General features: G+C 44.2%; 2 protein-coding genes across 4 annotated transcripts; one reads left to right on the top strand and one right to left on the bottom strand.

Annotated features, from left to right (window-relative positions):
- Window positions 1-63: 63 nt before the first annotated feature.
- On the top strand, window positions 64-4,925 carry RBM48 (RNA binding motif protein 48). The gene is made up of 5 exons (XM_055805961.1): window positions 64-273; window positions 1,706-1,896; window positions 2,027-2,172; window positions 3,102-3,637; window positions 4,653-4,925. Exons 1-5 carry the CDS (start codon window positions 160-162, stop codon window positions 4,737-4,739), a joined length of 1,074 nt encoding a protein of 357 aa, XP_055661936.1. The 5' UTR covers window positions 64-159; the 3' UTR covers window positions 4,740-4,925.
- Window positions 3,327-13,825, bottom strand: CLXN (calaxin). 3 transcript variants are annotated; one of them, XM_055805968.1, is made up of 7 exons: window positions 13,667-13,825; window positions 13,254-13,409; window positions 10,993-11,097; window positions 9,243-9,394; window positions 6,991-7,095; window positions 5,100-5,169; window positions 3,327-3,463 (listed from the first exon to the last, which is right to left on the bottom strand). In XM_055805968.1, exons 1-6 carry the CDS (start codon window positions 13,722-13,724, stop codon window positions 5,119-5,121), a joined length of 627 nt encoding a protein of 208 aa, XP_055661943.1. In that variant the 5' UTR covers window positions 13,725-13,825; the 3' UTR covers window positions 3,327-3,463; window positions 5,100-5,118. The 3 variants fall into 3 exon arrangements, with proteins under 3 accessions (XP_055661943.1, XP_055661944.1, XP_055661942.1); XM_055805969.1 differs by lacking the exon at window positions 3,327-3,463 and adding an exon at window positions 3,722-3,993; XM_055805967.1 differs by lacking the exon at window positions 3,327-3,463 and having other exon boundaries at window positions 4,972-5,169.
- Window positions 13,826-13,871: the final 46 nt, after the last annotated feature.

The raw sequence follows: 13,871 nt of genomic DNA, 5'->3' as shown, positions 1-13,871 counted from the left end.
CTTCTCTATCGAGCGTTTCGGCTGCTCTGTCTGGTTTACCGACCCCGTCTATATCCGCCTCAGTTGCAGCCAACGGGAGTTCTGCCCGTTGCCCGATTGGCTGTTCTCTCGGCGAGCAGCTAGAGCGGCCTGACGCGGGGCGCGGTGGGCGATGGGAAGATGGCGGCCGGTGGCAGCGGCGGGCCGGGTGATGCCTGCAAGCACCACGCACAGCTCGGGGTCTGCGAGTCGCGCGCCAAATACCGGGAGGGGCGGAGGCCGCGCGCCGTGAAGGTGGGGCCGGCGGGGCCGCGCGGGGCCGGGGGCGTTGGCTGCGGCTCATGGGGCGCGGGGCAGGCCGCCAGCCCGGCTCCCCGCCTGCCCCCGGCTGCGGCTGTGGCGCCGCCTGCGCGCCGCCATTAGTGCTCGGCCCCGTCCCGGGTGGTTTTGGTTGTTATTCTCGGCGCGGCGGGGCAGGGCTCGGCTGGCAGCAGGCGCCGGGGGAAGGGCTGGAGCGGAGCCGGGTGGGTCGGGTACCGCCCGCCCTGCGCTGTGCGAGTTGGTCGCGCAGGAACGCGCGTAGCGGGCGGGGTGTCCGCCCGGCGGTGCGGGGCCGTGCCCGGGAGCGGCGGGGCCGCCTGTCGCCGCTGGCCGGGGGGCGGCGGGAGCGCGGGGCTGGGGGCACAGGGCGCTGCTGTGCCTGCTGCGCGGCAGGGGCTCGCGTTACAGCAGCGCGAACGCTGGATCTGGGTTTGGTCGGTGCTGTTGACGTGCAGTGGTGGGCTGTAACGGCGCCTTCTAGGGCTGGCTTGAGAAGGAGCAGGCAGGAGGAAGCCGCTGTCACAAAAACAATTTGTGCGACCTATTTGCAGAGACTGTTTTTTGTGATGGCAGTTTGAGAGCTGGTTTCCTCAGTGGCTCTCTCTTTGTCCTGCGTTTTCTGGTTTTTGAGAAATACATGTAACTCATGCAGTCTAAATGTGGGGTTTTTTAACAAAGAATTAACTTCCTTTGATCTTAATAGCTTAGCTGCCCAGTGTATGTCGTGAGCTGTCAAGAGAACTTCGCTTACGAGTCTGTGTTATGTGACAGTCATTACACAAAGCAGAAAAAAAGTGGCTGGTTTTTAACCTGCAGGGGAAAGACCTTGTTTCTCTTGTCGTCTTTCTTGTATCTTGTATTAAAAATGTATGTTGTTTGAGCACCAGAGCAAGGAGACAGCTTAGCTTTGCGCATAGGTGATCTGGAATTGTTGTACTTTTGGTTTGGTTTTTTTTGTGGATTCCCCCCTGCTTTACCTGTGTGACCTCTGTCTCTGAACAAGACAGGTTTTTCAGTGTGTTTTTTTTTTTCTTTATCATGACACTGCCTCATATTAGCTGGCTACTAGTCAGTCTTGCAAGGGCATTAGCCAGAGAGAGATTTTACTCGGCAAATGTCAGTACCCTAACCTGGTGTGAAAGAATCGGCTCTAATTTGTGTTCTACTTTGAGTAAGAAGCTTGAGTTTAGTTCCTGCTCAGTGATGAAGAGGTCCCAGATAGCCATGTACTTAATGTTCCTGCAAGAGTGCAGTCAAAATAGAGCACAGTGGGATTTTCAGCATCCTGAGAGGATTTGAGAAACAACAGAAAACACGGAGAAATTCCTTGCTTTTGCAGTAAAACAAGAATGTGAGCATTTTAGATTACTGTATTTTGTTTTGTGTCTTCTTTATTTTTTTCCAGGTTTATACTATCAACTTGGAATCTCGTTATTTACTAATACAAGGAGTTCCAGCATTAGGTGTTATGAAGGAATTAGTTGAACAATTTGCATTATATGGTGCCATTGACGAGTACCATGCTCTAGATGAATATCCAGCAGAGCAATTTACTGAAGTTTATCTTATAAAATTCCAGAAACTGCAATGTGCAAGGTATTGGACAGGGCAGTATCTGCCTCTTGCTGTCTTAATCTTCTACACCTTCTTTATTTACAATCTGTTAAGATTCTAGAGAGTTGAAGTAAAATCCTCAGTTTTGCCAATACAATTTAATTCCCTTCAGGGTGGCCAAGAAAAAAATGGACGAACGAAGTTTCTTTGGTAGTTTGCTGCATGTGTGCTACGCTCCAGAATTTGAAACAGTCCAAGAAACTAGGGAGAAGTTGCAGGATAGAAGAAAGTACATAGCAAAAGCAACAAATCAAAGAGGTTTGTAATTAAACTTCCTATAGAATCGTAACATCTCACTTCAGGGGTGAGTAGGGTTTTGGTTAAAATGGCCATTAAAGAAAATGCTTTTTGGGTAGCTGTTTTAAAGATGCATTTTGTTTGCAGCAGAATGGAGACATCTTTCAGTATTTAGAGGGCTGTACCTTCTTCAGAGTAACTTTTTTGTTTTGGTTAAGACCCTTTAATAATGAAATACTTCCTTCTCTTCTTGTTTTCTTTGCAAAATGTTATCAGAAATTTAAAGCAGTGGCAGGAAATTTGAGATCATCTTTTCACCCTTGTTCCAGCTTATTCAGGCATGCCCAAAGGGGCAGTTTTGTGAGGAAGGTGACTATACTAGAACCTTCATCAAAAAAATTCTCCAGCCTACATATTGGCACAGGAGGAATGCTAGGAGTGGGCTGGGTTTATAAAGGCTACTGTACTGCAGCATTCCCAGGCAGCACTGAAGGCTGGGCAAGCTAAGAAATAAGCAGATTGCTGAACACAGGCTTCTCCTTTCCTGTGCTTGTGTACTTTCATATAATTATTCATTGCATGAGGATATTTTAAAGTGAGTAAAATCATTGACTTCACATCAGAACACCTGTTTTTTCAATGTTGCAAGACAGCCGGTCCTTGCAAATCAGTGACTTTTACCTCCAGTTCCAATTTCAGCATTAGATATATCTGCCTTGTGTTCTCAAAACTGTTGAAATACTTCTGCTCAGGCTTTCCTCACAAGCCAGCAGAGGGACTAGGCTGGAAAACTAGTTTGAAAGGTGCCGCTTAAGAGAAAAGAAGTGCAGAAGGGTGGCTGGGAATGAAGGACCACTGGTATTGCTTCTGTAATTTTACTAAATGTTTTTTGTTACATGTTAGAACTAATAATGATGTGAAATAGTGAAGCTACTTTTTTTGTTTTGAAGACTGCTTTGTGTTAAAGAAAGTAGAGGGGCCTAAGAAGACAGTCTCAAAGAGCTCCGAGCACAACTGTCTGTGGAGTACATCAGAATCACGTGCAGCCAGTAACTGGGATCCATCCTGCTTTACAAATTCTCACGGGGTGTCCCACCACATGGGGTATCCATCTGGGAATCCTAATCAGGGTCTGTTGACATTTCCCCAGTATGGTAACAGTTGCACTGGAACTTCTGGGTACTTTGGTCAAAACGTATCCCTAACTCCAAGTGTACATCCAGGAGGATGCACTCCACCAACTTCCTTAATGCAGCAAAGAATGGTTCCGATTGATAATGGAGTTGATAGGTTTATGCCTCGTACAACTCACCTGCAAGAACGTAAGAGGAAGAGAGAAGAAGATAACAAATTTCCCCTTATTGGAACAAGCGTGGACAATACTGAAGTCATTATTGGTCCACAGCTACCGGAAATACCTAAAGTGGATATGGATGATGATTCATTGAATACTTCAGCTGCGTTAATTCGAAATAAACTGAAAGAGGTATGGGTTCCAAAAGTTCTGATGTTTTCATTTTCAAACACATATATTATATGTTCATTATCCATAAAAATAGAGACTCTAAGATAATTTACTTCAACAGTTATTTAGTTTTAGCAGTTTATTTGCCATGAAGCTGATGTTCTTACTATTTAACTCTTCCATAATGCAAAACATTGTAGGCAATTCTACTCCATACCTCTTACACAACACTTCAGCAAGTATGAGTGTCAGTGCATGGTCCTAAATGATTTTTAGTAAATGACACTTTTTCTGCACCCCCCCACATGGGGAGGCACAGCAACTTTGCAGGTAGCTGTGCTGACTCCAGTATCAAGTACATGACTTGTATCTGTTTTCTGAAAGGGAGTGAAAAATAACAAAGTCGGAGTTCAATGTAATTTTGTTCCAACACTTCTTACGGCATTAAAAGATGTACAGAACTACAAATTCTATGCCGAGAAGCATGGTAGAAGTGCTTTTTATAACCTTTTATGGAGGACATTAATCAATCAGCAGGTCAAACACTCCTGGTAACTTTCCATTTACATTATAATACAAAAAAGCTCCCTTGACTATGACTAACTTGATTGATTTGAAAGAGCTTATCTCCAGTCACTGCTTATATTAAATACATTTCTAAAATAGGTGTCTGAACACACTTTTGCTTTCTCATCTCTTCCTGAAATACCCGAGTTTTCAAAGTAAGATTTGGTACGTGTTTTAAATACCTCTGGTAGGGAGATACGCAATGCTTTATTACTGAGTATCTGAAATCAGTTTCCGTGGTTAATATACAAAAATGGTTCTGCTAACACATCCAAGTTTCACGTCCCTTGTGTTTAATGCTGCATTTGGTGTTACCTTTTTCCCCTTTTTCTGCAGGAAAGTTCCATACAAGTGTGATTACAGTAATACATCCCTCCCAATACTCAGATTTTGGAGACGTGGCCTTACTTCAGCATAAAAAAAAGAAGTGGCTGCAGTTTACTAAAAATTATTTTTTCTCCCAATTTAGGTGGCAGATTCTGTTTCAAGGACATCTGTGGAAAAGCCAGAGAGTAGTTCAGCCAAACCACTTGTAAAGCAGAGAAGAAGAATATAGGTACTGCTGGCAGCATCTTCCAACAGTCCTTTTTTAAAGGCTATAGATTAAAATACTTATTTTTTTAATATAAAAAATAAAACTATTTTATATTGCGTTACAGAGAATTCCCTGTTGAAAATTGTATCAATTTGTTTCTTGGAATGAAAAAACCAGTATAATATATTATTGTTGCAGTCTTGTCTTTGAATGTGTAATGTATTACATAACTCATTGAAGAACTGTATTTAGGTAGAGTAATAGAAGTAAACTATTTATTCAGTAGCTTTTACGGTAAAGGACTATTGAAACTTGGTAACAGTTTTAAGTTGCTCCTATTTTTACTATACCATGAAGAACAGTGAAGAAAAAACCTCTTACAACAGTATTCCACTTGGAGTTAGAGTTTACGAACATCCCGGAAAGTTTTCTGTTCAAATGCCATACTGCTCTGTAAAACAAAACAAAATATTTTCAGTTACTAAAGGATTTAAATTTGGCCAGAAAAAGTGCTGAAATGAAACGTGTAAGCAGTCAAAGTCCTTACATTTAGGGTACCTCTTGCTTTTTAGCTTTGAAAAGGTAAATTCCATAGCATTAATGACATCATCGCCGAGAGACTAGTCAGAATATTTGAAGTTACAACTGAAGGGGAAATTCACATTGTAACTGTTCAGCAGTGGTAACGTGTGAGGAAGGAATGAGTAAAGGAGCGACATTTCCCTTGATGATGAGATAACTATCCACAGCACTGCGTTGTAACAGTCCTGGAGTGGGAGCGCTCCAGGGCTGCTGTTGGCAGCAGAACTGGTGCTGGGGTGATGAGCCCATCACTGGGCTATGGTGCCCCACGCTGACACTCAACAGGATTGGTGCTGGGTCCAAGCCCGTGTAACAGATCAGCTCATGGCATATCTTTGTGGACTCTTGTAGGACCACTTACGGTGCTAGAACTCAGTCCAATACATTGTTCATTACATTTTTTAAAAATATATTTAACTAGAAACAAGTGTTTAATTTGAGTCAAGGGGTACAATTAAATTTCCCCAACATAACCCCACTGGGAAATCTAGTACATTACAGGTTTTCTACCTGTAAAGCTGGTAGCTGAAACTACAGACCTCATAAAAAGGCAAAAGCTGGGTAGGGTACAGAACAGAGGGCCCGAATACTGTAAGCAAGAAACAAGCCAAGTTTCCCACCTCTTGCCACGAGTTGTGTACCTGCTTTATCACCAACGGTGACAGCAAACTGATTTATGAATGTAATTTTGCTCAGAAACTTCTTAAAACCTTTTCACTGGTGTAAAAAACCAGAGTACTTAACCTGGGTTTTCCAAAATCCTTCAAAGTCTTTTGACAGCCTGCCAAGAAGTCTGGCATTTTGGAAACAGCTGCTTTGCAGCTGACACGATACAGTACAGCCTGCAATCACTCTACAAGGCTCTTCCTTCCTGTCCTCCAGCCTGCCAGGCAGGTGAGCTGGCAGAAAGCGTAGGTTTCCAGCAAACAAAAACTTGTGGTGTTCTCCGCAGTCTTACAGTCTTTTCTGTTTCTGGGAAGCACTGCCTGTATTTCAGAATTTTGTTTTTCCACCTCTATGAAGGCACAACTATCGGTATTTTAAAATGACACGCCATTCAAATAGAATAATGATTACTGGATGAGGAAAAAAATATTCTTTATATAGAGCACAAATGCTCTCCACAGTTGAACTTGACACTGAGGGGAAAAGCACGTTCTACATTACCATCAAATATTCTGAATTGAATTAGATTTATTTCTAATAAATACAGGCCAGTTAGGTTAAAAAACAGCAGTGCCACACTAAGATGAAAATTACTCAAGGTATTTTTTTCAGAAAGTTACCAGCCTCTCCCAAAAAAGAGTCTATAAATGAGGTGATGGCAAGTGTTGCCAGTGGCACTGAAGAAAGAAGAAATGAAAGTTGTATTCCTGGAGATCTTTCAGATAAACAATTAAAGAGAACACTCTCATTTTCTTAGTCTGATCAGATGCTTATTGAGGATCATTCATTATATTGCTGCGCCAGGACAGATGAAAAGTGCGTTCCTAAATTCTCTGGTACTGTATAAGGAAACACCAGTGCTGTGAAAGGTAGACAGGAACTCACACATGTGCATCTCCCAAGCAAGGCATCTATCAGTTGACTTCAGCAGGCCCCACATAATGACAATTAACACCATAATATTTACATCTCCTTACCAATAGTACAGAAAATATTGCACTTTTTCAAACTCAATGTTATGTACCTTTATGTCTGGCAAACATGGTCCAAAGGCTTCTAAGAGAAGATACTCATCTCTGACTGCTTTTTCAAAGTCCATAAAAGAAAGCTTGCCATCATGATCATAGTCCTACAAAACAAAGGAACTCTTCAGTAAAGGATGATTACTTGTATTTTTGTTTAGCAGGTCGTTTTACTGACATGGATTCTATTTTTAGTTTGTATGCAAAAGTCATTTTCTTTGGGCCATCAGTCCTCTGCTCGGGCAAGGTCCGTATCATTTGCCTCTACTTAAGGCATAAAAGGTGGAGCAAGCTCAACTATCTCGTATGGCTTTCCTAACAGAATTCCAGAGAAGGCAAAACCTTAACATGGGAAGAGGCTGAGCTGAAAACTGCACAGATAAATCTCAAGCACAGTTGCACTCAGATAAATTAAAAGGAGACTTAAAAGTACGAGAAAGCGTTAGGATATATTCTGTATATGTTATTTACATCATGAGTGTACCTACATCCTATTCACGAGGCTGGAAATACTTTACGCTAGTGGGTTCTATAGTAGGCACACTCCTGCCCTGTCTTTTTCACATACAGCACCCAGAAGCGTATGGTGGAGTGTGCTGATGCCAGCCCACTTCCTTCGTGCTGCAGAATCTCAGCACAGCAGAATATTCCTCTGGGGGTGGAAAAAGCATCCTTGCATTTTTAGTATTTCTGCAATTTGAAAAGCTCCTGTTTCTACTGACATGGTAGCCTAAACCACCAACAAGCGCTATGGTGAGCATAAGTACTTTGTTAAACCAGATAAAAGAAAGGCTTTAAAATGAAGATTGACAGGTAGATATGACTAGTGTTCAGGGCACAGGGCCAAATCAACATTTCTGAAGATCAAGCCAAGGAATGAACCGTCATAGCTGGTGAACATGCAGGGAGCACAGGTTCCAACAGCCAGAAAAGCAGAGGCAAGGAGCTACGCAGATGGAGATTTCCTGAGCAGGAAAACCCGCCACCGGATGCCTAAGAGAAACAGAAGTGGCTGGGTACTCTCTACCTTTTATACTCTTCAGCACAAGGGAGGGCAGGGCATGAGCATATTCCTTACAAATACTTCAAGGTATGAAAATAGTATCACGGGACTGGACTTACGCTTAAGTCACAATGCCACGGTACGTACAGGCAATTGCTCAAAGAGTAATTTTCTCTTGAGCGATGGACTCCACAAATGCATTTTTGGATACCTAATAGTTGTTTAGTTATCTGATACAGGTAGCACTATCCTACTCTGACAACTGCCCAGCAGCCAAATCAGATCTGGGAATTATTCAAACATATCAAAGCTTTATTAAGTTCTTGTGGGAAAGCTGAAACGGGATTATGTACATGGTTAGTTTACAGTATGTTCTTACAAATTTGAAGATTTACTATGTCTAGAGCATAGTGCTTGTGCCTGGACTAGCATAGCCCACTTGTCAGCTGCCCAGAACGTAAGGATATTCATTTTGGATGCAGCCTGTAGGAAAGCTGTGTGTGTAGGTGCTCCAAAGACAAACAAATAGCTTGCTTTCTGCACGAGACTAAACTCAAGAGTTCTCAGTAACTCAGCAAGACAGACTGTCAGCTGAGGGTGTGCAAAAGGAGTGGGTTTGAAAAATAGGAAAGATGGGTTAGACAAAAGGAGTTGGGATTCAAGACCTGGTTTGAAGTGAGATCTTTTGAACTATAAGAGGGGAGGTTATATTTCTTGATTTGATGGAAATGTTGAAACGCTGATCTGAATATCCTAGATTAATCACAGTAAGACAAACTTTACCTTAATAACCTTGAGGTTACTATTCTAATAAAATACATAAATCGGATTAATAAATTTCACAACCAGTTGATAAAACACAAACATACTTAATAATAAAGCCACTGCAGATGCCTAACACTGGAATAAATGCAGCTTACGCTTTTGAATATTCCACTTTTGACTGGGCATTTGTTTTGACTGGGCATGCACATGCACACATAGACATGCTAGTTTATATATAAAGTTTATAATACATTCACATAATACATTAAGTTTCAGTTGAAGATACTGGACTGGGACTCATTAGATCTGAATTATATTTCTGGCTTTCCTCAAGAGACTTATTTACCTTGAGTACCTAACTCCTTCCATAGCTCAGAATCCCACTGGAGATCAGACACCGTATTTTGTTATCTCATAGGAATGTTCTAAGGTTCAGTTAGTGACTTTTTGAAAGACACTCAATTATCACAAGGAGTAAGTACTTGCCATTTTCTTCAGTACTATGTCTATCAAATCCTTAATTCCCTCATCAGGATCTTCTTCTGATGGTTGTTTGAGAAGGCTGTTTTTCAGCATTTGAAACATTTCCTCTCTTGAAATGTATCCATCACCATTCAGGTCGTAAACCTCAAAACAGTCTTTTCAAAAGATAAATTGATTTCAAGGTCATACAAACTGTACTGTACACATTAAAACTGTTGACAGATCTAGACAGAAAATGTGCATTTTATGTTGTACAGCTTATCTACTGAGCCACATCATATATATATATCTTAAATATATATGTATCACATTTTGATACACATACTAGCCAATTATTGCCTATTTACCCTTCATAGTTAAAAATCTGTTTCTGCTCAAATAAATAACCTTCAGTTCTCAGAAACTATAATAACTTGCAGATCTTCTCTAAAATTGTCTATTTAGAACCAAGGTTCTGGTTTAGAAGCCCAATTCACCACAGCAGGGACCAGCTGTCTGTATCAGAAGGACACTGCAGTTATAAAACATCATTGATATTTCAGAAGCTGGGTTAGAAAAGAAAAGAAAAAGGAAGACTGAGCTGTACTAGGATGGAAAAGACAACTGGGGTATCCATTAATGGAAAGAGAAAATCCCTGTAATGGAGCATTTTAAGTATGAGTATCTGCCTAATTCCCCGTCTAATTATTTCTACCTTCCTGGAATCAGAAATGTACGATCATAATAGACTTTACCATCCTTCACAAAACTTTTAAACAAACAAACAAAACTCTTCAATTTTGGAACTCAAGAGTTATTTGGGGTTTTTTTGTTTGTTTTTCTTCTGACAAAGGCGATGTCTACAGTGAAAAACTACTGGCATACAATTACGACAGACAACATTGTGTATCACTAAGCTCTAGTATATTCTATAGTGTTTACAGTAGGGCTGTGTATTTTACTGCTTGTAGTTGTATTGACACACTGAATTACATCCTGGGCACACATCCTAGTGCTGTGACATCCCAGGCCACTTTGCAGATGAATTTATATAGTGCATTAGGCATGGCTGATGCTACAGCGGGGGAACTATGGAAACATCATGTTGTCATTCTCCTTTGTCTGTAACAATTTCCCCCCCACGTGCCCTGCTTTATTTTTTTGTGTAATTCCTTAAAACTCTAGAGTTCCTGCTATTTTTATTCCCCCATCTTTCTCCATCACTACTGTGGAGGTTCTCATGACCATCTTGCAGACTCAGTTTTTCCATCTATGCTTCCAAGCTGAAGAACTGCTGGAATTAATGCAACTGCTGCTGTGCCCCCATTGTGCCAGTAAATGAATGCTGGCAAGGCTTGGTTGGCTTCAGACTGTGTTATTTGGCCAAAATAACCAAATGCAAATGTAGCCTGAGCTACATTTACTTCTTTCTAATTCTGTTTGTGAATACAAAAACATACATTCTGTCAAAACTGTATACTGTAGAACAAGCTTCAGTTCAAATGCTAGTTTTTGTAAGCAACAAAATAAGGTGGCAGCTATGACAACAGCAGTTTACACAGAAAACCTGCCTTGGAGAAGCCATTTGTGAAGTCAGTTTCACCAAACTACACAGAAGAAAACTCTTCAATTACCAAATACTTTATAAGAGCAACTAATAAATGACAAGAAATAAATAATAAGAAACAAGAAATAAGAAATAAAAGCAGTGCGTAACTTAGTAGGCGTGAATTCAGTGACTACTACTAAATATAAGTGTACAGCTAAATCTTACATTTAATCCTCTCTTCCAATGTCCCCCGAAGAAATACTGATAAGCCTTCCACCCATTCCACCACACTGATGCAGCTATCGTTGTCTCTATCAAAAGTGCGGAACACTGGGAAGCATATTAGATAATTTTTAAATTTATAGAATAGGGAAACACAAACAAAGGCATATTTTCTTAAATTCAACGAAAATATAAGTATTTTTTCTGAAGATGTTCCTCTGCTTTCACCCAAGGTATGATTACCCTTCTTGAATCTTTCTAGAATGTAACAATAGATTTTGCCCCTCAGTTTACTGATCTTCCACTCCAGAATCCTGCGGGATAAGATATTTTGTTTGATCTGCTGCTTTCCTGACTTAGCTACAGGAAGTGCACTGCCATGCAGATGTAAACAAATAAACCAATATCCCTTACGCTAAGACATATTTCAATACAGAAAAAGATTTTAGTTACTAGGTTTTGTTGCAGAAAATCTTGGAGAATGTAATCTGAGAAACGATACATAAATATTTCAAATATACAAAGAAAAATAACTCTCTCCGGTCTTTCATGTACCAAAATCTTTTTCTTCTCCCTTCCCTGAAATAAGCAACTTCCAATCGTGCAGCTTCACTATTCATACAGCCTATAATACGGTAGCACAAATCAAAGACGTTTTTCAAAGCATCAACTAACATCTGTAAGAATTCGTATGTTTGAATGTTAATTAGTAAGTTGGCGACAAACATGCCTCTAAACACAGAGCCAAGCATTTTGGAACTGGAAAACAATAGGTTTGCTTTTGCGAACTGAAATCGGCTCCCTTGCATGTAAGCATTAAAGTAATTTTTAATGACGTGTTCATGTAAGGTGCCTTCCAAGACACACCTGACTCGTGCAAAACGACAACAGGTTTCTTACGTTACGGCATTTAAATACCCCTCCTGCTGGCGAAGAGGGCCACGCCGAACCAAGGGGTGGCTCTCAGCAGCCTGAGCTGGGAAGCACGGCAGGCTCGCACCCCCTGCGCGGCTGTGCCTCAGGGACCACCCGTGCGGCTCCAGGGCAGCTGCCCTGGCGGCCCGGCCGCATCCTCAAGGGGGGTGTCTGCCTCACGCTCCAACCTCCGCCCGCCGCCTCCCGGCTCCTTCAGCGCTGTCCGCAGCGCCTCCGTTGCAGCAGCCTCCCCGCCCCAGCCGAACGCCGGCCCGGGACCCCCGGCCCCACAGACCCCGCTGCCCCTCGCGCGGTGCCCGCAGTCCCGCCGCGGCCGCCGGAGGAGACAGCGGCACCGTGCTGCCCTCTTCCGTCGCGACAGCGCAGTAACTGCGACAGAGACAGTCGCAGCACTACAACTGCCCCCTACGGCCGGTCTCCCTCGTACGACAGCGTGAGCCACGCTGAACCAAGGGAAAATAATTCCGCACGAAGAAGGGGGGAGGGGGGAAGCCCTCCCTTACTCAGCAGCTCCTGGGCACAGCTCTTCCTCTGCTGTCCTGGCAAGGGCGAGCCGGCACGGGTTTGTCCAGGCTTGTTCGTCAAGTCAACAACGTAGTGATGTGAGAAAACACAGTGAAACCCCTAAAACTCTGCAGGCAGGAGCTGCACAGGTAACAGAAGCACCAAGAGGCAGGCAGGAGCCCCACCGGCTGCGAGAGAAGGTCTGGGGCCGGGCCGCTCAGCGCTTCCAAAGGGACAGCTGGTACCGATGTCGGTGAGCTCCTGAATGATGAACGGCGTACCGCTTATCTAAAGAATGATATACTTAAGTTTTATCTAAAGCTGGGAAATGTCCCAAGGCCTCTGTTGTTGACCTAAAGGATGGATTCTTTAAATCACTCTGCAAGGGTGAAAACCAGTAGCCTTCTGACAGGACGTGCTAATTGCTAAAAGAAAACCCACTGAAGTGACAAGGCTCAAGGACACCAGGATAAAGTAACTGTGGTAGTGGGAGATCACGACCCCTTCCTCAAATAGCGCCCCCCCCCCCCCCCCCGAAGAGAGTGAACACCCCGCTCGGGGAGCATGCGCAGTAAATTTTTAACGAACTGTACCTTTAAATTGAAGCGAGAAAGCAATAATTAGTAGGTGTAGACTTTGGGCAGAACTAACCAACTTCGCTGTATAAATGTGCATTGTGAGTACAACCAAGTGTGCAAGTTTGGAGGAGCGACCCCCTTTGCACCCGGTGCCGCAATAAACATACCTGCTTTATAACTTATCCTGAGGTACGGAACTTAATTCCGCACGTCAGATCGCACACCCTTTTCCGCCCCCCGTCTCACCTCTGTCCAAGATCATGTCGTCCGTCAAGCCGAAGGCGCCGTGCAGGGTGTCCCTGAACGTGCTGCGGTCAAAGCCAACGGCGGCGGGGCGGGCGCCGGGCCCGGCCACCAGCGCGTCGAACAGCCGGACCAGACACTCCACCTCGCCTTTATTAACTGCCGGCCGGAACAAACGGGCACATTTTGTAACGTCAGTTGGCGCGGGGAAGCCGCCGGGCCCGGGCACCTCGAGGGCCAGCCATCGACCCCCACCCCTCCGCCCCCCACCCCCACCCGCCGTTCCCCGGGGGCGGCGGCGGGCGAGCAGGGCCCGGCGCCGGGACAACGGGAGGCGGCCGGCAGCGGCGCCCGCCCCTCAGGCGGCGGCGGCACTCGACCCCCGCAGCCCCCCGCCCCGCCGGCCGCGCACTCACAGTGCCGGGCGGACCGGCCCAGCGCCTCCACCAGCTGCTGCAGCCGCTTCCTGCTCATGGCGGCGGGCGGGCTCTCCCCGCCGCTCCCCGGCCCCGCCGCTCCCCGGCAACGCGGCCGGGCGGGGCACAGCGGGCCCGGGGGGCCGCGCCGCTTGGCGGCTGCGGGGGGCCACGCATAAACAGGCAGACACCTTCCTCACACACA

Source organism: Falco peregrinus, chromosome 5, assembly GCF_023634155.1.
Source record: "Falco peregrinus isolate bFalPer1 chromosome 5, bFalPer1.pri, whole genome shotgun sequence".
Classification (NCBI taxonomy): Eukaryota; Metazoa; Chordata; class Aves; order Falconiformes; family Falconidae; genus Falco; species Falco peregrinus.
This window is presented reverse-complemented; position numbering and strand designations above follow the sequence as displayed.

What these genes read in the sequence shown, in the direction of transcription:
- RBM48 (XM_055805961.1), top strand. Translation starts at nt 160, where the DNA reads ATGGCGGCCGGTGGCAGCGGCGGGCCGGGTGATGCCTGCAAGCACCAC. An exon ending in CAGAAACTGCAATGTGCAAG is followed by an intron (nt 1,897 to 2,026) that starts GTATTGGACAGG and finishes AATTCCCTTCAG; the next exon opens with GGTGGCCAAGAAAAAAATGG. An exon ending in TTCGAAATAAACTGAAAGAG is followed by an intron (nt 3,638 to 4,652) that starts GTATGGGTTCCA and finishes CTCCCAATTTAG; the next exon opens with GTGGCAGATTCTGTTTCAAG.
- CLXN (XM_055805968.1), bottom strand. Translation starts at nt 13,724, where the DNA reads ATGAGCAGGAAGCGGCTGCAGCAGCTGGTGGAGGCGCTGGGCCGGTCC. An exon ending in GGGCCGGTCCGCCCGGCACT is followed by an intron (nt 13,410 to 13,666) that starts GTGAGTGCGCGG and finishes TCCGGCCGGCAG; the next exon opens with TTAATAAAGGCGAGGTGGAG. An exon ending in ACATAGTACTGAAGAAAATG is followed by an intron (nt 7,096 to 9,242) that starts GCAAGTACTTAC and finishes TTTGTTTTGTAG; the next exon opens with GACTATGATCATGATGGCAA.